Genomic DNA, 24,948 nt, shown 5'->3' with positions numbered 1-24,948 from the left:
TGTCATTTCACTAAATAATGTACGAATATGTATGCAAAACGTAACTTGAAAAAAGCATGCAAGAAAATTATATTCAACATGTAGTTTAACGATATTGCTGTAAGATTATCATTTGGTTAAGTTGTGACAACGTTGCTAATATATTATACATTATCATAACTTTAACAGTCTCCGATATAAAAAAATATATAAAAAAAAATACAAATACCACGTATGAACATGTAAAACAGTGTTATTTTTACAAAGATAATATGTAACGTTTTTATAACTAAGTACAAAATGTTGTGTTTAACTTTATACTGTGAGGGGGAGCAATCACTTTTCGTAGTTTTGTTTCTTTTATATTTTCAAAAGAAATAACTAAATTAATGTTGCAATTTTTCTTTGAAAATAGTTATTCGACAGCGTTTATGATTATTGACATGACGTATGATCATTACCTTTTCATGAATCTACGAACCAAAGTTTGTAACTCTTCCTGTACCGTTAGTACAACTTTTGTTGCAGTGACGATTAATTATGTGCTATTTTCGAGCGTCAAGGTAAAAAAAAGTAATTATTCAACCTATAATTCACATGTGCATGCATAGATGTATAACAAGAAATTCACATTGAAAAGTAAATAAATTTTGACAGTTGCAGACATGAATCAGCCACATAATTTTGATATTATTCGTTTTAATATTATGATGATGTTGATGGTAAACGATTGAGTACTGTCATTTTTTCATTTATAATTATGTACATGAGTTTTTTGTGAGTAATACACACGGCATTCATGGCAAATAGCTTTTATCAACCATCAGTCTATTTGCTGAGTAATAACACGGATAAACCATGCAGTCTATGTGCTGAGTAATAACACGGATAAACCATGCAGTCTATTTGCTAAGTAAAAACACGGATAAGCTACTTTTGCACAAATCGAGTTCACCAGACAAGTGTGTGCAAAGTGTAAACCTGCTTAACGATATTAAAAGAAACACGAGTACAGTCAAGATGCGATACTCTAGTTAACATGACTTCTGGTATATAAGTAGTGCTGAGATGATACTGGACTTTGTTCAAGCAATACAATTATTTTTCAATTTGCTGGAGCTTGAGTAGAATAACACACAGTGACTATGCTGTGTAATATACCTATTCTGAGTGTTAAGTTTAATAAAAAGCAAAAAATCCACATAACGGTACAGTACAGTGATGGTAAAATATATGTTGAATTATTTTATATTTCATATCCACTTGTCTATTCTAGAGTATCCTTCCTATTAACGTTTTAGATTCTTATTCAGTTTATCGTGGCAGTTAAGAAACAATTCTAAACAGTGCAGTGTACATCTTTATATGTGCGACTTTGAATTAATTTATTGGGGTTATCACGCAACACTGCCTCTAACTGCGCCCTCATTTTTTTCACTTTTTAATAAAGGTTTTGAATGTTGAATGAATGTTACTTTATGACGTTAAACAACAACGTTGAAGCAACATTCCAGCAAGTTCACCAAATCACGTTGCCACAACGTTATGTGACAACCTCGCCACAACCTTAGTGCAACGTTGCTGCAGCGTTGTTGCAACGTTGAATTGTTAGCTGGACAGCTGGGCAATCTTTGATATATAAATTGTCTACTGAAACGGTGACTAAACGTTAAAACAAATAATGAAGTAATCACAAATTTGTTTATGTAACGCTATGCCTGCAATTTACCAAAAAACTAGAACAGCTGGTCTTCTCCGAATTCCTGGCAGTACACTATAAATAACTGAGTGCTGCTAAATGTGACTAGGGAAATGGACTTGAAAGTTATCATCACTGTTCATAAAAAGAATCAAAGAAAAATATTTCAATCACTTTTGGAAAAGAATCCGAAGATAAACAGCTGATGGACTAAGGTAAGGAAACAAATCTAATTTCAAACTTAAAGGTAAGGGAAAGATGTAACAGTATTACCATACTTGTTCTTCCCAAAATGAGAATTATTGTAGGACATGAAATTTCATTGATTCTTCGTCAATAGTGTTGTCCCGTTATTCTAAAATCTGCCTAACCGCTCTGATGTCCTAAGTGGTTAGAGCATCCGCCTCAGATGCGGGAGGTCGCGAGTTCGAACCCCAACCAAGTCATACGAAAGACTTATAAAAATGGTACTAGCGGCTACCTCGCTTGGTGCACAGCATTAAGAGGTTAGTTTTAGGACTGGTTGCCCTGGTGTCAGTATAATCTGATTGAGTGGGGCATGATACCCAAGTACTATATATCACTATAAACTGCCACACTGCAGACATCGTTGCGTTATGACTGTAAAATTGTTAAAGCTACGTTAAAAAGTTTCATCTCTCTCTCTCTCTCTCTCTCTCTCTCACACACACACACACACACACACACATTGACACACAAACTCTGTATAAATATAGTTTCGCACATAATTTTGGCTACAATAGTTGCATGTGTAATCTGACAGAAAAGCGACAATTACAAACTTTATTCAGAACGACAAGCGCCAACTTGTCAAACATGTCCAATCTCAATAAAAAGTAACTTACATCACTGATCTGATGACCATTTTGCACATCTTGACATTTTTCCAAGTACAAAAACAACGTCTACTGCCTGCCTCTTGCGGAATAAATGAATATCAACCGCCCTTTTCTGTTGCATTGCATTACTCATGAACGACTTCACTAGATAAAGGTAACATTATCGTAACAAGCACGAGGTACGACTGTACCTGTTTGAATATCAAGTGATGTTCTGTTTTCAATTATGATCTTTAACCAACGAGGTCAATGAAAGGTATCAACGTAGTTAAGAATAAGAAATCTGTCAATCTTTTGCAACAACCAGTTATGTGGGGACACGACAACTAAAACAAATCAGTTCTAGCGAGTAGGATTTGTTTATACCCACCCATTCGAGAAAGGATACAATAAAGTAATATGCAAAGGGGTCTCAAAACTCTCGAGAATTCTGCCAGAAGTCACTTTCTTCCCCTTATTTCCAAGGAGTTCTCCACAAGGACCGTTGTCTACTGGAAGTTCTAATAACGAGCCAGGACTATAAATAATTTTCCTCTAATCCATGCATGATCACAAAATACCACAACTTCACATTTGCATAACGCCTCTACAGTTGCATGGCAAACTCACAACTGCATGGTTTCTCCTTGTTAGATTTCCGTAAAGTAGAGTCAGTATTTATATACCATAAAATACTAATCACCACTCTAGCCCTCGGTCAGTCGAATCACGAATATAAACCTGAATTCACCATAATCATAGCAACAATAAAGGCGTCTCTAGATAATGGAACAATCCCTTCTACATTATTGCACTGTACAAAATATCAGTCCCTGTCACAAATATTTGACATGGAAGTACAGAATCAAACAACAACTTTAGATATAAGTGAGATTTGAGGGCCCTCTTGAATGTGATCACTGTGTCTTTGTGTCTAAGTTCAATGGACAATTCATTCCATGTTCCTGGGCCCTGGTATGCAAAAGAACGCTGTCCATATGACTTTGTTTTCATACTTGGAATAATGAGTATACGAGTATAGGTATGTTGGACTGGAGTCCAACAGTGAAACGTAGCACAGAGAACAAATTTTGTGTTTGATTCTGGATCGAATGGATAACCAGTGTAGGGTACAGAGCAGCGGGGAGGTGTGTTCTGATCGTGGTACTCCAAGTCCGAGCAGCTGTGTTTTGAACCTTTTGAAGTTTCTGGAGTAGATATTGAGATGAACCAGACAGAATTGAGTTACAATAGTCCAGTCTTTGAAAGTACTAATGAACACACAAGTGTTTTAGTGGCATCAACTGAAAGATATTTGCGAATGGAGCTGATGCATCTCAGCTCAAGATATGTAGCCTTGCATATGTTCATGACATGTTGGTGCAATGTGAGAGTATTGTCCAGAGTAACACCTAGGTTTCGTACTGATTGTCTGAATTTAATGTTGGCGTTGCTGATATTTATTGTTTGAGGTAAAGGATGTGAATGAGAAAGTCTTTGTGTTGTGATCAGAATGGCCTCAGTTTTATCATCATTCATCTGCAGCTTGTTACAAGTCATCCATGATTTCACATCAGAAATGCACCTCTCTACACCTTGGATGGTAGCATCAACTTCAGTTGGATGGCTAGTTTTGTATATTTGGGTGTCATCAGCGTACAATTGGTGAGACACTGGATGATGATCTATGACACTTGAGAGCGACTGAGTGTACAGAATGAAGAGAACAGGTCCAAGAACAGACCCCTGTGGAACACCACAACATAGATCAACTGGGCTGGAGTGTATTCCGTTTGCAGTTACAATTTGTGTCCTGTTGACCAAATAGGACTTGAACCACATTAATGCTGTATCATGAATTCCAAATACATGCTGGAGACGGTGAAGTAATATATCATGGTCCATTGTGTCAAATGCTGCAGACAAATCAAGGAGGGTGAGGACTGTAATCTTTCCGCTATCCAATGCAGAGAGAATGTCATTAACTACTTTTAAAAGAGTAGTTTCAGTACTGTGGCAAGGGCGATATGCAGATTGTACATTGTTAAAAAGACTGTTTGAATTTAGATGAGATACAAGCTGGGATAGAACAACCTTTTCTAAGATTGTTGAAATGAATGGGAGATTAGAAACCGGGCGGTAGTTCTTTAAATCGTTATGGTCTAGTGTTGGTTTCTTCAGCAGAGGCTTTACAATGGCAGTTTTGAAAAATGATGGGAATTCCCTAGATGAGAGAGAGGTATTAATAACATCAGTTAGTGAAGGCAATACTGGATCTAAGCACTCAAGCAGCAGTGATGTTGGAATTGGATCAAGTTCACATGACTTTGGTACACTCTTCATCACGATTGTACGTACGAAATCCATAGAGACAGGTTCAAATGCTGCTAATGGTTGCCGCTCAAATTCTGTATCCCAACTGTATGGTGACGACGAGTCAATTGAAATTGTGGTGTCAATAATAAAAACTCTCCCTCTGTGTGTGTGTGCGTGTGTGTGTGTGTGTGTGTGTGTGTGTGTGTGTGATTTAATTATAAGATAACCTGCAAATGCACTGTCGTTAAATTATTATTATTAGTAGTAGTAATAGTGGTAGTAGTAGTAGTAGTAGTAGTAATAGTATTGCTGATGCTGCTGTTGCTATTGTTGTTGTTGTTACGATGGACCAAGCAAATTTGAATGGACCTAATGAAGTGGTTGACGTGAGTTGCGTTTAACTAAATTGCACGAAAGAAGCGCTGCCCTAAATACAATATGCGTGAAGACATGCATTACACTAGGAAATATTTCGCAACTTTGAGCTCAAATTACTCAGAAACTATTATCTTAGTTTTACAAAGATGTATCAACTATAACGAGGAACTTGTCCATAAAATGTCACGAATTTGAATATATTATAATAAATTTATCTTGTGCCAATGTACTAAAGATATATATGCCTATATATAATTAATTTGAATAATGGATACATATTATTAAAAAGAGACACGTACTTAAGCAAATATATTTGAGTAGAAAATTCACAATATTCTCTGATAAAGGCCAAGTGCACTAGTCAAGGACGCAATTAAAGCTCTATGTGTGTATAAGAATATCCTAAGTGTCGTGAATTTCTAAGGTCACTGTATGTTCTTGGTCTGCGATGCAGATTTTACTTCCATTAAACAGCAGTTCGGTCCAGACATATTCACACACACTCAAACCGCGGAAACTGTATATTTCCCATGATGCATCCTGATCATTCTGGCTTATCTACAATGATAGGGGCGTGGGGTAGCTTGGGTCGAATTCCAAAACTATACATAGGAGATGCCTTTCTGGAGATGGTGACCTGTCAAATACAACAAATGTAACTTAATTAAAGAAATTATGACATATATTTCATGGTGATTGTTTCCTCTGTAAGAAGATCATTAAATAAATAGGTGGCTTAAAATTCTACCATTTGTTCTTGTATAATATGTATCTTTTATTTTAACTACAAACACGTCTTCCCTTGATAGTTATATATATATATATATATTAGAAACCCAAATTTGGCATGTGAGGCATCTAATCAAATTATCTAGCCTTCTAACACGAACAATGTCCATATCTAGTGAGTATCCTAGGTCAGGAAATTGAAATTTTTGTAATGGTTGGTTGGTTGGTGTTACTTTATACACAGTAATGACCTTTTGATCCCGATTAGGCATCTAACACATTAATACATTAACGACCGTATCTTACCGAGGACGCATTTAACTATTCTTATGTCACATGTTTAGGCTCTAATAAACAGTAACACAAGAAAGAGTGAAAACAACAAGCCTTGAAGAAAAAAAAATACAATAATTTATTTCTGTGGAAAACTTATGTAAAAATAAAATGTGTGTGGTGTGTGTGGTTTGGACTTCTAATGTAGAATTAACAATTTTTCAGTCATATCCCTGCTATGTCTGCAGTGTGATAGTTTAAAGTGATGTCCAGCACTGGGGCATCATGCCGCAGACATGTAGCATGATGTCCCACCCAGTCACATTATCCTGACACCAGGCCGACTAGTCCCAACACTAACCTCTTAATGCTGAGCGCCAAGCGAGGCAGCTGTTAGTACCATTTTTATAAGTCTTTGGCATGACTCTGCCGGGGATGGAACCCACGACCTCCCGCGAGGCGGACGCTCTAACCACTAGGCCACCGGAGCGTTTTAAAAATAAACTAAAATATGAACTTATGGTTTTATAGAATCAGATCCAAAATACTCCGAGAATTCTCCAAGAATACAATTTTTGAAGACCTAATAAAAACTGTTCTACTGATTTCAAGTTCGAATCCCAACGAAGAATCCAAGATGGAGGACGATGACGTATGCTGCAATCTGTAGTCTTGAAGTCTACGGTTCCTTGTAGAAACAAGAATTATCACTCCAGTTTCTGATAGCTGAATACATTTTTATCAAAAAAACTGTCTTGTTGAACAATTTTACATGAGCACACGTATCTTCCAGAAAAATAACAGAATTAATCCTTTTGAATCCAAGTAATTTGAAATAACTCCAAACAGCACAACATACAACTTCTAGTATAAGAAAAGGCCTAGCTGCAACTGAGAATACCTTTCCAAAATAGAGGCAATATGGTCTTCAAAAACGTAAACAAGGGGTCAGGTGATCATCTTCTCGAAGGCTATAGAAACTACGTACTTGATAAAGATCACGTGTACGCAGTGTGCCCTGAAAAAAACCAATCATTTTACTCTAAGAAATAAAATAAAAATTGTTTACATCTTAAAGACGAAGTCCCATCATGACCTCGACAACAACGAATCATTTTAAAATAAAGATAAAACTTGTTTACGTGGTTGCTACAAATTTTGAAACAAGGTCAGGATTTAGATCAACACCTGGTGTTTGTAAACTAACAGTCAAGGTCAAATTATTTTCTGAAAAAAGTACCATCTCTGGAGAATACATTTACATTACAAACTCATGTAATGAAAATTACATTTTTTTAAACTGACAAAATTAAATTGAAATAATTATATATTAAATCAGGTATAATTAAATCAAATATACATAACACATTTGTATCACGCCAGGGATACATTTAACACATGAATTGCTTGATCATGCCGAGAAAGGTTTTAACACATTAATCGTCGATTCATTCAAAGTGACTATAACAAGGACATGCCAAATAACCGGAACAGACTGCCCTAATTAATCCATGACTTAACCGTTGGAATACGAGTCAGATGAAAATGACATGGTATATTTATCTAGAAAGTCACATATTTATTTCTGTTGCATCCAAAAATCTTCAAGACCTTGGTTATTAAATAAGATGTACGTGATTTTGCCATTGAAGCAGATAAAAATCTACAAAGCCTGTTGAGGACTGACAAAGTATTAAACTGTTTAAGTCTTATTTCTAATTAAGCATAACTATTATTCACTTGTGATTCACTGATGCAGTCTGCTCTAAACAAGCACGTACGATTGATTACACGAAACTTGCTTTATGAACTGCCGGCCTTAAACGGGTTTTTTTTTATGTGGGATTTTCCACTTCTAATGAGATTTAATTAGTACCAGAACAAAAAAGTAAGCAACAGGTGGTTAAGGATTGATAATAATAATAATAATAATAATAATTATGAGGACTTTGTATAGCGCCTAATCTTTAGAAGCTCTAAGCGCTTTACAACATTAGACAACACCTATAAGACAAAAAAAAAACATAATGATATGATTACAAAAACAAACACCATGAAATTAGAAACATTAAAAAACATGCTGAGAATATTTCAGGTAGGAAACATTATCCAGTCTTTAAGTTTGTTCCTGCACTCGAAATAAGTGAGTCTTGAGGGCCCTCTTGAATGTGATCACTGTGTCTTTGTGTCTAAGTTCAGTGGGCAATTCATTCCATATTCCTGAGCTTTGGTATGCAAAAGAACGCTGTCCATATGACTTTGTTTTCATAGCGGGAATAATGAGTATACGATTGTCAGAAGAGGAGCGTAAGTATCTTGCTGGTGTGTACACATGGGTGAGGTCGGATAGGTATGTTGGACTGGAGTCCGACAGTGAAACGTAGCACAGAGAACAAATTTTGTGTTTGATTCTGGATCGAATGGATAGCCAGTGTAGGGTACAGAGCAGCGGGGAGGTGTGCTCTGATCGTGGTACTCTAAGTATGATCCGAGCAGCTGTGTTTTGAACTTTTTGAAGTTTCTGGAGTAGATATTGAGATGAACCAGACAGAATTGAGTTACAATAGTCCAGTCTTTGAAAGTACTAATGAACACACAAGTGTTTTAGTGGCATCAACTGAAAGATATTTGCGAATTGAGCTGATGCGTCTCAGCTCAAGATATGCAGCCTTGCATATGTTCATGACATGTTGGTGCTATGTGAGAGTTCTGTCCAGAGTAACACCTAGGTTTCGTACTGATTGTCTGAATTTGATGTTGGTGTTGCTGATATTTATTGTTTGAGGTAAAGGATGTGAATGAGAAAGTCTTTATGTTGTGATCAGAATGGTCTCAGTTTTATCATCATTCATCTGCAGCTTGTTACAAGTCATCCATGATTTCACATCAGAAATGCACCTCTCTACACCTTGGATGGTAGCATCAACTTCAATTGGGTGGCTAGATTTGTATATTTGGGTGTCATCAGCGTACAACTGGTGAGACACTGGATGATGATCTATGACACTTGAGAGCAACTGAGTGTACAGAATGAAGAGAACAGGTCCGAAAACAGACCCCTGTGGAACACCACAACATAGATCAACTGGGCTGGAGTGAATTCCATTTGCAGTTACAATTTGTGTCCTGTTCAACAAGTAGGACTTGAACCACAGTAAGGCTGTGTTATGAATTCCAAATACATGCTGGAGACGGTGAAGTAATATGTCATGGTCCATTGTGTCAAATGCTGCAGACAAATCAAGGAGGGTGAGGACTGTAATCTTTCCGCTATCCAACGCAGAGAGAATGTCATTAACTACTTTTAGAAGAGTAGTTTCAGTACTGTGGCAAGGGCGATATGCAGATTGTACATTGCTAAAAAGACTGTTTGAATTTAGATGAGATACAAGCTGGGATAGAACAACCTTTTCTAAGATTTTTTATATCAATGGGAGATTAGAAACTGGGCGGTAGTTCTTTAAATCGTTATGGTCTAGTGTTGGTTTCTTCAGCAGAGGCTTTACAATGGCAGTTTTGAAAAATGATGGGAATTCCCCAGATGAGAGAGAGGTATTAATAACATCAGTTAGTGAAGGCAATACTGGATCTAAGCACTCAAGCAGCAGTGATGTTGCAATTGATCACATTAGAGTTTCTCACAGTTGTCTTTCATTGGCCCACTTCTTTTCAATATCTTGTTCAGAGTGATGTTTTCATCGTCATAGAATCATACAGCTATGTACATTGGTTACTTACCATAGAATATATTTTTATCGCCAAAATTTTCAAAGCTTTATCAACATTGATGTCTTTTCTTTTCTTTTTTCACAAATGCACCTTTTTGCGATGGTTTTACTATAGGAGTTTATGGTTTCGTCGTTTGATTAAATTGGAGCGCTATAACACAATTCCAAGGTGAAAGCATAATTGTTCTTATTTATATTTATGAAACAATGATGTAAATATGTCAGATGTGCGTCGTACACGCAAGAACAAAATATAACATTTTTTTTCTTCCCATCTAAAAGTAATGACAATTATTTGAAGTGGACTTTAAGATACAGCTTACTGCTCCTATAGAAGATGCACGAAAATCACCACGAAACCACTAACCTACAATATACATTGTTTTCTTGCATCCAATGATGCATGTAGCTGTTTTCTTTATGTCCCCTGTTGTATCTAAGCTTGTATTAATGAAAACTACTTTAAGAAATTTAAAGATATTCCACACGAACCTGAATATATAATTCCGTTATTTTTTCTATCTATGCGAACAGCATGAATTCGATTTATTCTCGAATGATGAAGCCCCTTATAACGTTAAAATTTCCGCCATTTACGACAAGCGTTTTCTCAGCACGGTTGCGCGTGTTCTAACTTCACAACTGTTACTCTTCAGTCAGTTCTCTTACATCTTTTTCAGATTTAAACATCTTTACCAATGTCTAATACCATATTTATATAAAACAAAGTTATTGACAATTTCACACATTCCCGTGATATTGTTTACAATTTTGTATTTTCAACAAGAATGATCTTATCTCGATATAACATTTATTAGAAAAATAAGGCTTTATAGTTGACAATAATTTCTTAGATTTAACGCACCCACCACATCTTTCTAAAAATTATGTTCTCAGAGATTTGTTTTTTAATTTGTTCACCAAATTTCTCTGATTTCTATAATTTTCTTATGCTTTGCGCAATCAGTGCCGAGTGTATTTGGCAACTATTTTATGCTTAACGTATATAGCTTTTCTTAATTCCCTCTTCATATAGGGTAAATATTTCCTTCTTGGATTTGTACGTTTTATTGACGATTGATTGTCTATAACATTTACCAGGATTTTTTTCCAATTCTTTATTTTGTAGACGATACAGCAACTTAGTATTTTCTAAATCATTCACAAAGTCATTTCCATCAAAATCTTTGAAATTTCTGTAAGATTGTTTTATTCTGGTTGCAGAATGCACAGGGTCTCTTTGCTGAGTAAAAGTCATATCATGAGAATCCAGAATGCACAGGGTCTCTTTGCTGAGTAAATATCATATGAAAATCCAGAATGCACAGTCTCTTTACTGAGTAAAAATCATATTATAAAATCCTGTCGACAGATTCAGTGTAGTCATACACTAATATTTTGTATCTGTAAGAATTTAATCAACATAAGACACATTGCAACCATTCTAAAACATGAAGGTTCTCTGATTAAGCATGCGATATTCAATATATATTAAATATCACTTAGACAAACAGATTTGGAAAGGTCCTGCATATACAAATCTAGGTCACGAGTGATAATAAGGTTTTCGCATTGAACCTGACCTTTGTCATGCATTATTAATTCATTGAAGCAGGATTAATACGGATTAACCAGCTAGTCTTATTCAGATATATAATTAGGCATAACGTTTAAAACTTGTTGTTCGCTTTTTTATTCTTTTGGTTTTGAATTAATATGAACTTTTCAGGATTTACATAGCGTTAATACTAGTTCATATTGGCATTATTGTGAAATGTGATTTTGTATGATGTATTATTCTAATGAGTATGTATGGTTATCACTTGTAAGGCGATAGTCCTACATGTAAGACCTCGACGTTGATATTTATGATTTGGGCGTCTGGGTCTTACAGCCTAACTAACGGCGCTGTGTAGCGTGTTTTGATGTCAGCTAACATCGCAACGAAACTCAAATTTTCAGGAATATCTCACACAACTGGCAACTAAAATAGCGACGCTTTTCTACAAAGTAAAGTCATATTGTTTTAGTCAGACTTTACTTACCCTGATGTCTTTTCTCTAATAAATTCAAATTATCACAAAAGAAATGAACCTGTTTTTAAGTTTCGTTGGCCTATATTTCAGTTTGCTGGAAAGCGATGAAAGCCGAGAATGCCGAAATCGGGTTTAGTAGAAATATTATTCTTTAACGAAACGAATAAAAATATATTATGCCTATTGTAACTGTATACAACGTTTCGTTTCGTTCAAGAAACATATCCGCACATGACATGAACCTACCTCGACTACCGTCGCATTTCAACAAATTCAAATGTATGTCAACGGAACATGAAAATGCGTTAATTCGCTAGTCTCAGATTTTGATTCCACCAGGATAAAAACAGTACAGTAAGTATATTAATTACATATCAATTTGTGGGAGAGTGTTGATATGGGCTGCCAAGTGTGTGAGATATTCCTGAAACTTTGACTACTGTTCCGATGTCAACCGTCATCAGAACACGCTATACAATGCCGTTATTTGGGTAGTAAAACATAGCACTAAAACAAAATAAACATGTGATATGTCTTACATTGTAGGAATAGTCTGGCGAATGATTAATTGTCCAAGGGAAAATTCCAAAACTCGCTTATCCGGAAAAAAAAGTCTAAGGTTCTAGACTACTGTTCATCTTTGGTGCATCATAGCAGGCACTAAGACGCAAATTACGTTTCCCATTATTTTAAGCGTCTGCTAGAAATTGACGCAATGGCTACTAATGAGTTACTTAGGCTAATTGTACTCAGCTTCAAATTCACAGGAAGTTACATCAGAAAAATGCAAATTATTTACGTAAGTTTAGAGGGAGTATATCTCTAATTATCGTATAAGATCCCATCGTTGAATATTACTAAAATTATCGTTTCTCAGTGGAATAATACTAAGTAACACAACCGTGGTTAACTCTCTGTAAATACAGGGTGGAAAATAAGTAAATAGAAAATCATGTTCTGACAGAATCACTCCATTTTGTTTAGCATGAAACCGGAAACACGTATTATTTTAGGCCTAGTGAATAGCGGTCAACAGGGTTATCATCCCTGGTGGTTTATACTAAAATGCGATCAGATCCGTTGTTGAGTAATTAGTCACAGTGTGATCCTTAAGATCTTGACCTTACTATGATCTAGTAAAAGTCGAATCTATTTCAACCGGACTTTCTCGAGACTCCGAGAGATCTAGGTCGAATGAGAGCCTGATAAAGATTCCGCGATACAAATATAGCAACATGGGGGAAGTGACCCTAGACTATTAGGAGCCATAGCGGACAAAAGCTGGTCCAATCAGAACGCTGCCGTTGAAATTTTAATGTCCTATGTCCAGAATTCCAATTTCACGTGTTCCATCAAAAAATTCTTGTCCTTACAGTTCAATTTTCTAGGTCGAGATTTTAGATTGTATCTGTTGAATTAAACAGTAGTGGTTGATAGTTATATTTTCTATGTCGAGGTTTCAGATTGTGTCGTTTGAATTACAGGCGGTGGTTGAAATTTCAATGTCATCTGTCGAGAATTCCTAATGTACGTATTGTTTCAAAGAGTTTATGCTGAAAGTTCCATTTCATATGTTCAAGAGCTTCAATTTAACATGTTGAATCACATTTATTGTGATTAAAGTTTCATTTCGTATGTTGAGTTTTTAGACCGCATATGTTGAATTACACAGCAGTGATTGGATATTTAATTGTGCTTATCAGCATTGTTATTTATATATGGTGAAATGATGTGTTGGTGTTAAAAGTAACATTACAACAATGTCGTGTATTAAGATACATCATTCGTGTATTCAATAATGAGGCGCCATTACATTTCATGCACTTACAGTTTCAAAGTTATCATTTACAGGTCGAGAAGTACTATGAATTTCTTCCCTAGAGGTCGCTCTCGTCTACGGACCGTGTTATTTTTAAACAAGGAGACTTCTCGTTGCTGTGAAATTCAACAAAGGAAATCTAAATATTCGCCATATGAAATGGAACTTTCATCACAAACAGTTGCATACAACTTATGAATGAGGGATTCTCGACATATGATATTGAAGTTTCAAAATATTACACTGTAAAACGTCGACGGAGGAAATAGAACTTTAAACCACCACTGTATAATTCAACATATAAAATCTAACATCTCGATATAGAAAATGGAACTTTAAGGACATGCAATTTGATCCAACACGTGATACTAGATTTCACGACATACGACATCGAAATTTCAACTGCAACTTTCTCATTGGACAACCTTTTGTCCGCTACGGCGCCTCATGCTAGACCTATATGCCTTTTATCAGTCTGGGTTTACATTCGGGTCTGGTCACTTTTATGAAGAAGACCACGTGTTATCTGAAGCAGATAGCTTATAAAACTGATTATATGTATTGGGGAAATGTACTTGAAATAGCACAAAGCACACCAGCTTCCCCTGTCATTGAAATGTCTTACTGAATATTCGCAATGTATGCATTACTATTGTCTGAAAATACCCTTATGACATTTTAAATTTAAAAAAATTAACAATTACAAAGTTATCTGCTAGGTCAATCAGACTCCCATCATTCTGACAGATCAATAAGACGCCCATCATTCTGACAGGTCAATAGGACTCCCGTCATCATGAGAGCTTAGTCAGACCTACGACATTCTGACAGGTCAATCAGACTCACACCATTCTGACAGGTCAGCAAGATCCCCATCATTATGACAGGTTAGTCAGACTCCCATCATTCTGACAGGTCAGTCAGACCCCCATCATTCTGACAGGTTAGTCAGACCTCCATCATTATGACAAGTCAGTCAGACTCCCATCATTCTGATAGGTCAGTCAGACTCTCATCATTATGACAGGTTAGTCAGACCCCTAAGATCTGATGGGCTGAAACATAAGGCTGACTTTAAACTTACTATACAAATGTCTTGCGTCCGACTTAATTTTAAGACCTTTGTTGGTGACATTAATGTCACAGATTGATAGTAGTATTTCTACCATAATACAACCAGGGAGCAAGCTGAATTCATTTGTCAAAAGGTATAGGGTGTATTTATTAGCAGACTAAAGTATTGTTCCTAAATATTTGTCAAATGTTTGTAAATATGGGTGTAGGGTGGGTGTGTTTATCTTCAAATACATGTATAGGTTTAGCATCGTATGAATACTGCACTAAACCAATGGGGTTAGAAAGCAATTGCTGACAGTCACGTGATGCATACCATACGATACACACTGTATTTATTAACATTATGCATGACAGATAAACACTTGATTATGTACCATAAACACATTTGCCAATCAGCCAGATGAGCTTAAAGTAGATTTTAAATTAACTAAATAATTAAAGTCTGTTTAAATCGTATGTGGGGAGTCATAGTAGCTCTGCTGGTAGAGAATCATACTAATTATGTAAGGGTTGTGAGTTCGATATCTGCCAGGCCAGCGTTGATCGGCTGAATTGGTGTTTCCTGGGGAAAAGCACTGAGCTGCTGTTGCCTCGGCATAATATGGCTAATAACATGTTAAAAGTCCCATTAAAACTAACAAAAATGCAGAAAGCTAATGTCTGAATTTTGAATATTTTTAAATTCAAAAGAAGTCAATATCTCAATTCCAACACTGGTTATAATTTACTTTATCCTGTTTACTCTGAATGCCATTTATATGGCACAGACTTCCGTCAGGATCTTCAAAGTCAATGGTCACAGTAACTATAGAATCGATAAAAATTAGTAGTCAAAATAAAACCTGTCTGAAGTACAATACTCAAAAGAGATCCATGTGTAAGTTTATGTATGTGATGATTATGGTTTGAAAACTTGGCATATAATCGTACATAGTCTGGAGAGTTAGTGCCAGGTCCAGGCGTCCAGTTGTCGTAACGCGGCATGTAATTCCTGCTTGTCATACTGTAGTGTGGCGCCTTTTTCTTGAATACGTCAGGCTCTGTGGTGTAGTAGGTTCCAGGAGCTGGTGCCTGCACATAATAGAAACACACGGCCAGTGAGATACAGAATTGGAAAAGACGTCAAACTGCCTTCAAATAAAAATTGGCGAGAACTTGATTTTACTTCTTAATGACAAGGAATGTATGGACTCTACATAAGTACACACATTTCTAAATTTGACTATGACATATCACATGCTGAAACTCTGTAAATGGTCAGATTACATCCACTGGCCTCAAGGACTGTAAATGGTCAAATTATATCCACTGGCCTCAAGGAGTGTAAATGGTCAGATTACATCCGCTTGCCTCAAGGAGTGTAAATGGTCAGATTACATCCGCTGGCCTCAAGGACTGTAAATGGTCAGATTACATCCACTGGCCTCAAGGACTGTAAATGGTAAGATTACATACACTGGCCTCAAGGACTGTAAATGGTCAGATTACATACACTGGCCTCAAGGACTGTAAATGGTCAGATTACATATACTGGCCTCAAGGACTGTAAATGGTCAGATTACATATACTGGCCTCAAGGACTGTAAATGGTCAGATTACATATACTGGCATCAAGGACTGTAAATGGTCAGATTAGATATACTGGCCTCAAGGACTGTAAATGGTCAGATTACATATACTGGCCTCAAGGACTGTAAATGGTCAGATTACATATACTGGCCTCAAGGACTGTAAATGGTCAGATTACATATACTGGCCTCAAGGACTGTCAATGGTCAGATTACATATACTGGCCTCAAGGAGTGTAAATGGTCAGATTACATCCACTGGCCTCAAGGACTGTAAATGGTCAGATTACATCCACTGGCCTCAAGGAGTGTAAATGGTAAGATTACATACACTGGCCTCAAGGACTGTAAATGGTCAGATTGCATCCACTGGCCTCAAGGACTGTAAATGGTCAGATTGCATCCACTGGCGTCAAGGAGTGTAAATGGTTAGATTGCATCCACTGGCTCAAGGAGTGTAAATGGTCAGATTACATCCACTGGCCTCAAGGACTGTAAATGGTCAGATTAGATATACTGGCCTCAAGGACTGTAAATGGTCAGATTACTTCCACTGGCCTCAAGGACTGTAAATGGTCAGATTACATCCACTGGCCTCAAGGACTGTAAATGGTCAGATTACATCCACTGGCCTCAAGGACTGTAAATGATCAGATTACATCCACTGGCCTCAATGAGTGTAAATGGTCAGATTACATCCACTGGCCTCAAGGACTGTAAATGGTCAGATTACATCCACTGGCCTCAAGGACTGTAAATGGTCAGATTACATCCACTGGCCTCAAGGACTGTATATGGTCAGATTACATCCACTGGCCTCAAGGACTGTAAATGGTCAGATTACATCCACAGGCTTCAAGGAGTGTAAATGGTCAGATTACATCCACTGGCCTCAAGGACCGTAAATGGTCAGATTACATCCACTGGCCTCAAGGAGTATAACTGGTCAGATTACATCCACTGGCCTCAAGGACTGTAAATGGTCAGATTATATCCACTGGCCTCAAGGAGTGTAAATGGTCAGATTACATCCACAGGCCTCAAGGAGTGTAAATGGTCAGATTACATCCACTGGCCTCAAGGACTGTATATGGTCAGATTACATCCACTGGCCTCAAGGACTGTAAATGGTCAGATTACATCCACAGGCTTCAAGGAGTGTAAATGGTCAGATTACATCCACTGGCCTCAAGGACCGTAAATGGTCAGATTACATCCACTGGCCTCAAGGAGTATAACTGGTCAGATTACATCCACTGGCCTCAAGGACTGTAAATGGTCAGATTATATCCACTGGCCTCAAGGAGTGTAAATGGTCAGATTACATCCACAGGCCTCAAGGAGTGTAAATGGTCAGATTACATCCACTGGCCTCAAGGAGTGGGCAATAAATTTTTCAAATTTTTCCTTCCAAGTTGCAACATTCATCAGAGAGACTTATTTTTATCCTCAGCAGACCTATAAAAAAAATCTACACTAATAATATTACTGGAAAACATTTTAGGAACTGATTTCAACAAAACGTATCTACGATCCTATTGTACAATTTATTAAACTGTTTGATTTAGTCTAACATTTGTTTTGATTCGATATATATATATATATAGGTATTTTTTCTTCAGAAGATACATGTTTTGCACTTTTTCAAAAATGTTACAAATATACCTTGCACAAATATAAAATGGGAAAAAGGTGACCTAAAATCGGAAGAAATATTTTTTACATATGTAACAACAAAAAAAACACACAATATCAAAGAAGATGATCCAAACCTTTTGCCTTGGTCTTCTGAAAATAAATTATATTTATGTGTCTGTCAATTGATGTGTTGTTGAAACAACAAGAGAAAAACCTGACTAATTATGAGAAATTATATAATGCTACACAATATTCTGGTAAATACTTTATTCACATTTCTATAAAAAGAAATTATCTAACATGCAAAGCAAAAATAAAGGATGATAGGTTGGCACAGTGGCTTTGGAAAATTTCTTAGGAACTACAAACAGTTTCTAAAAATGCCGGTCCGAGCACAAATCATGATAATTCATCATACTAGGTTTATTTTGACAGTATGGTAAGCGTCCATCATAACACCCCTTGTGCTCTGACCGGTGAAGCCCCCCAAATCGCAGACTACCGCTTTAGTCCCTTAATTTTGTTTACATCAATCCGAGATCATGAAGCAAATTGTCTTTATCATCTTCTCTTATATCTGCATGGCCATACGCCAAAGTGATAATGCCATCCTGTCGTTTGTAATCTTAACATGACAATCCCACTTTAATAAGCGAGTATATAAATAATTTAGGACAATTCAATCTGATCGTATTCATTTGAGAAAACATTTTAATTCCAAGTACTGATCAATATTTTTATTATTCCTTTGGCTCGTTTTTGACATCGCCTTCTACTAATTTGACTGAATATGTTTTACTCCGTAATCGGACAAATTCATCTATTGGCACTGAGTTAGTCTCATCCTTAAATTTTCCAATAACCTTTGCGTTGCAATCTTTTTATGATAATCCGAAAAAATGAATAAATATTTGTCCAAAAACATATCATAGTACACATTCTCGGTTTAAATATTGTAACATAAACTGTCTGTGTCTGTAAACAACAATATAGCATTGTTGTCGTATCGCGATTTGATATGCCCGTAATGAAAACCATACATGAGCATTTCTGATAAATCTAATACCACAAAACCGCAGCAAATGGGTTTGCTCTTCACCAGCTCGATGATTTTCTTCCTTTGGATCGTCACTAAATTTTCGTTTCAGATGTTCATGCTGACGTGGGATCAGCTACTAATTTATTTCTCTATATAACATTATTAACCAGTTCGACATTCACTCGTTTTTGAACATTTACCATGGTTTTTCATCAGCTTTAAAAAAAAAAATCTTTCTCAACATCGCTCGTGGCTAACGTCCCTTTTGAAGTGTTAAAACTGATATAAGTTTCTAACCATTTTCGCTGATCAAATTTGAGAACACGATGAATCCTCACCAATTCGACTCCAAATCTGATGCCCTGCCTGAGATTTTAGTAATGAATCTCGTGCTGATTCTTTTCTCATTACATTAAGTACTAAACTAAGGAACTTTTCCGACACATTCTAATGCGGTTTTAGTTGGAGCTTATGAGGGCTCATCATATCCTCAGCCACCACTAAACTTTCCGTCACTAGTGGGTAATCATTATGCTGCTTGTGGAGTTTTTTGAGGATAAAGTAAATCGACTTTGAGGAAATACCATGTGTCATTATCGCTATTGAGCATAAGTACATTTTTCCGGACTCGTCAACAAGAAATTTCTAACTGGCATCGGCTATGACATTGACCAGCCATAAAGGTTATGAGAAAAAAGTAAATGATATATTTGGATTCCTCGTTAGGATCGTAATCGGGTAAATATTTGTTGCTGGTTAACGAATATCTCTGGTAATAACGCTGATCCCTCCTCGAATTCCATTTTCGACAAAATTGAACTTTTCGACTTCTGTAAACAAATCTAACGTGGTCCTGCTGACTTTTAGTGCGGCATCCCACGATAACCCTGATAAGGAATAATAGCAGCAAGGATCTATACCATAATAATTTAGACACATATCCCGGAAATTTTTGAAGACATCAGCGAGCACTAACACGTCCATCAAATACAAATCATGATATCCTCCAATATTGGTCATCTCAAACACATCCCACATTTTTAACGCATGTGCGTAATCCGCCTCGGTAATGCTTTAGTCTGAAAGAGCACTATTAAATGCGTCTTTAGGTGGTAACGATTTTTGCTCGAATTTGCTCCAATATCTCAAAAGTTCTTACCATTAAACCCCCTTATGCGTAACATGCTCGATATGATCCCCATATATTTCTTTGGTATGCCTAAATTGTTTTGTGTTTTGATGAGATCGTCCAACGCCGCCACCATCAACTGAAAACTATCCATAAATCTTAATATGCTTATGGAGAATAACATGTACTTTTCCATGTTGTTGGGGATGTATTTAATTTTTTTTTAAATTTGCCAAAAGATTTCACAATCAGGAGCGAATCGTATCTGCGCAAATTGTGCATCATCACAGGAACACATGACAGGTTTTTTATTAAATAAAATGTAAATTACACGCATGATGCTAAGCTCCCCGGTATCTGCATATGTAACGACAACGATCCTGAACTCGATCCAGGTCTAATAATTTCCGCAGATCGAACAATCCACAGTGTTATCAAAGTCGATCTTGTCCTGCTTGGTAAAAATCATTTGATAAGATAGTTTCGGTAAGATAGTGTCTATTTTATCTACTTCCGCCAATAAATTCCTCACCAACTTCTCAACGCAATCAGGCCCCGATATAGTTTCACCTTGGAATTATAAGTTTTGTTGAAGCTCATGATTTTGTACGCAAAACTACAAGGCACATGTACTTGATATGCGATCGTGTACGAATGGTCAGAGGTCCTGCCGTGATGAGAATCTGACATGATCAGTGCTTCGAAATCCGCATAAACTACAACAAGAATCCTCATTTGGCAGTGCAATTTTTAAAACGTTATTTTTTAATATTTTTCTCCTTGGGGAGTTTCATCACCATATCATGAACAAAATCTCACCCATGATTTTGAAGGTCTTTTTTGCTAAACCAGGTCAAACACTTTTTGCAATCATAACTTTTACGCTCGCTTTTACTGGTTTGTTTCTGCAGCAATCTGTGATTTTTTTTAAATCCAGCAATAATGACCGTCCTTGTCATCACTGAACGTATTAAAGGTCGATACAACTATCGTAATCCCCGCCAACCAACCAGAGAGGGTAAATGCTGCCATTATGCCCTAATAAATTAATTCCGATGCGAATTTTTGTTTCAAATTTTCAAATGTCATTGATTTGTACGGAAAATTTGATTCCTGTAAAATCGAGCTTCTTTTGATATGTTTTATAATGATTAAACCGATACGGATTTCTCACTGTGGGATAAAGTGCGGATAATGCCGACCACCTGAAACATTGATGTCATTATTTTAGACGTTAATAAAACTTTGGCTCGCCGTTACGATAGGTTATGGCAACCATGAGCGACTTTGAGCAGATTATACTTGGCCGTATTAGCGAGGAATCCTGTGACACCTCCCCCCCCCCCATAATCTACCGGATCCGTTCCGCTGAAATTTCTCGATATCCTCAGCCAATTTTCATCGAGAGATTTCGTATCAACATCTGCCGATTTAAAATGAGCTTGTAACCGTGTAGCAAAATTAGACTTCGTCATCTTCAATTTCCTAATGAGCACCTGCACGATCACGTTAAATTTAATGCTGCGTTGTTCCTCCAACTCAGCCGCTAAACTTCTTCGTATGCTTATTTCCGACCTTACAGCGATATCAGTCATCGGAATAGGATCTTAAAACAAAACGTATAAACTCGTATCGAAGCCAGAAAAGCCTTGAATCGCTGTCTGAACTACATTGCTTATACAGTACTGGTTTTCTTTAATTATTAGTTGTTCACCAATTAAATAAACTAACTACTATATAAACAATGAATGCGGAGAATTTTTATCCTCATAGCTTTCCGGTTTGTGAAATTGGTGTCAGAGTCTGTCGATGAAGATATGCTAAAATATTTTGATGAGATCATGGCGTTATCAAATAATGGTTTAAATTACACCCCCGAGATAAGTTTTTCTGATGAGCCTGAGCCCGCTGCCTGTTGGGAACATAAAGGTCATGTCCCGGTTTACACTGCTCATCATATCAGAAATAAGCTCAAACGTTTCACTTTGAACGCGCCACAACGAGAGCAGTTTTGTCTGCCGCTCAACCAAATTACATGCATACAACTTCCGAGGGCATGACATTTATTAAATTCGAGTACGTGTTTAAACGTATTTTGACATGATTGGGTTACCCGACTCAACTGCCAAATTCCGGCCTGTACCGGGCAAAAACTTGTTAGCACCTTACGATAAAATCATTTCCAAGGCGCTTGCATCTCATGAGTTTAGTGTGTAGAAGGTGCAAACACCTCCGGCGTTATCGCCTAAGATGCAAGCGTCGAAGGTGCTAACACCTTTAACACCGACATCGTGATCCACGAAATAAATTTATCGGGATAACCTAACTATTTGACAAGATTTTGTTGTTCCCTTAGTCGACAGATATTCTATCCGGAAATTTCCTGGTCAGTTTTTTTTTCAATTCTTGCTCCTAAAAAAAGAAAAACCTTCGACAGGCTCTCCTACCGTATCTTTGAGGGTGTATAATTTTTCAAAATTACTTTATTGTCCATTGATTATGTGATCTACCCACATTTTTACTGGTTTCGGTTATTTCTGTCACTGACGATGCAGTCTAATTCTTTTACGATAGAGACACTTTTTCATTTTGTAGAAGATTTATCTAAACGTACTTGCTTAACACATCGATAATAGTAAGCAAGTACTTCATCTTATCGTTATAAACACTGTAATATGTCATGTCGACTAAATCCGCCGACCAAATATTATCTACCTCAGCAGTAATAACTTTTCGCCTGGGAAAATGTTTCGCACGGGCTTGTGCAGCTCCTTCGCAAACTGTACACTAGGATTTACAGTGGGCGCTCGGTGCTCCTTTGGATCACTGGCGCCTACACTGAGTTATGTTTAGATGCTATTCTCCCCCGTACAAACGTGCGGTCGACTCGCTCTCTAAAACTTTTGGGTTTTAAATCCAGTAATTCGTTTAACATAGTTTTATCGCATCCGGCTTTATTGTCTGGATGATCCCGTTAACAGTAGTGTGTCGCATAGCAATAGCGTCTATGCTGTGATAAGGCTCTTGACCTGATAACAGCTGATCATTTGCATCTAGATGTTCACTGAGAGGATTCCACGGTTCAGTGTAATTATGCCCGGGTAACGTCCAGCTTCCTTTAGGTCTAGGACGTTTGCCGATGATTTTGTCAATCTCAAAAGCACCCCCACCCACCCCGATTTTACGTCCGCAGCATTTTACAGAAATTCCTACACACACGTTTCTTTCTATCCTGATATCGTAGTTGCTGGTATCCTTCCCGTTTAGATTACAATGAGCATGCATGTCTTATATTAATTACATAAACACAGACACCACCCAAGCTTTCTTCGCACCACAAACAACACACTGAGACCTAAATATTTTACGTTCTTTTTGTTACTTTCACCTCCTCGATATTTCACGTCCTCGCCGTGCACCTTAAGCACCAAGAACTGTTGTTTGACAACATTTTGTATGTACCGTGATCTTGATATTAAATTTAATACCGTTTCGGAAGCGGCAAAACTCCTTCCACTATACGTTTTCCGCTGTTCTTCTCTTGGATATAACCAATGCAATACCAACAGCACGTGCTGTCGTCAACGTCCTAAATCTGAAGCGAACTGTACACAGTTCACTTTGATGCAACTGTTGCCAAATATCGGATCATATCTTTCAGAGGGGGTAAACCAAACGAATCAAAGTATTCTTCGTCTTTTAATGCAGGATCGTTTGCTACAGCAACCCAATAAGTCTAATTTCCATCATAATATTGATGAATGTTGATGACGCAACTTTCGACGGCATAGATTTTATCCAGGAGTAGATCTTAAGAAAAAACTCCTCGGATATTTTTTATTGTAGAAGCTAAATTTTTTCAATGTCAAAATCAGAGAGGATTTTACCGCGACCACGGTAATGTCAACCCCCCACCCACCCACCCCCCATCTCTGTTTTTTGTCTGAAGATTCAGGGAAATACAACTATCACAGCCTCTTACCGTTCCAGGAAGTTGGAGTCATCTTCCACCGAGAACAAAACTAAAAGTCCAGACAGTAACGACTCAGCAATGCTGGCCAATAACTATCCGATTAAACTCCATTGTTTGGATAACTGTACTGAAGATAATAGGAGAATGATTCCTTTTTTAGCCACATCTGTTTTGGTTAACGAGGTCATCTGGTGCGTAGTGGGCATGAGTTTATTAGGACCATTAGGGGCAGAGGCTACCGGAGCCGCATCTAGTTTAGTCAATAACCGTTTTTTTCACACTGTGCTGCTCACGCAATATCATTCTTTTGCGACACCGACAAAATTAAGACTACAGAAACGTACGGCATTATTGGAAAGACCATCGCTGTTTCCATCTAACGCTGATATTTTTTAGGGTTTATTTCTACGTTTGTTATGATAACCTGTAGGCAAAGTGATGATCATTCTTCTTCTACGAGAAACTCCGTTGCCGTAATGGTAATACCATTACCACGAAAGTCTGCTCTCGACGCTACGGCTGCACAGTTAAGGTTTATATCCTAAAGTCCTGATGAAAGGACCTATCGCTGAAGCAATACCTGTCCCCTCATGGGCAACACCGCTATTGGATCGGCCAGAAAGGCTTGCATTTCCGCAGGTAACACCATCTGTGGTAACGGTGTTATCCTCTCTTGCATTACCACATTAACGCTTGCGCCGTTGCGAAGACTTTTTTTCGCCTTGGCA

At 37.2% G+C, this 24,948-nt stretch overlaps 1 protein-coding gene across 1 annotated transcript in view; it reads right to left on the bottom strand.

Moving 5' to 3' along the window:
- Positions 1-5,545: 5,545 nt before the first annotated feature.
- Positions 5,546-24,948, bottom strand: part of LOC149792293 (ciliary microtubule associated protein 1A-like) — a 49,835-nt gene continuing 30,432 nt past the window's right edge. Inside the window, exons 4-5 of the mRNA XM_089970858.1 lie at positions 15,804-15,944; positions 5,546-5,848 (exon numbers count right to left, since the gene is read on the bottom strand). Of these exons, the coding sequence (XP_089826984.1) occupies positions 5,756-5,848; positions 15,804-15,944 (234 nt within the window). The 3' untranslated portion in view covers positions 5,546-5,755. The remainder of the gene's footprint in view (positions 5,849-15,803; positions 15,945-24,948) is intronic.

The sequence above is a fragment of the Sinohyriopsis cumingii genome, chromosome 9 (genome assembly GCF_028554795.1).
Source record: "Sinohyriopsis cumingii isolate HCF-2022 chromosome 9, ASM2855479v2, whole genome shotgun sequence".
Classification (NCBI taxonomy): Eukaryota; Metazoa; Mollusca; class Bivalvia; order Unionida; family Unionidae; genus Sinohyriopsis; species Sinohyriopsis cumingii.
The sequence above is the reverse complement of the archived record's forward strand: the minus strand, read 5'-3'. Positions and strand labels throughout refer to the sequence as shown.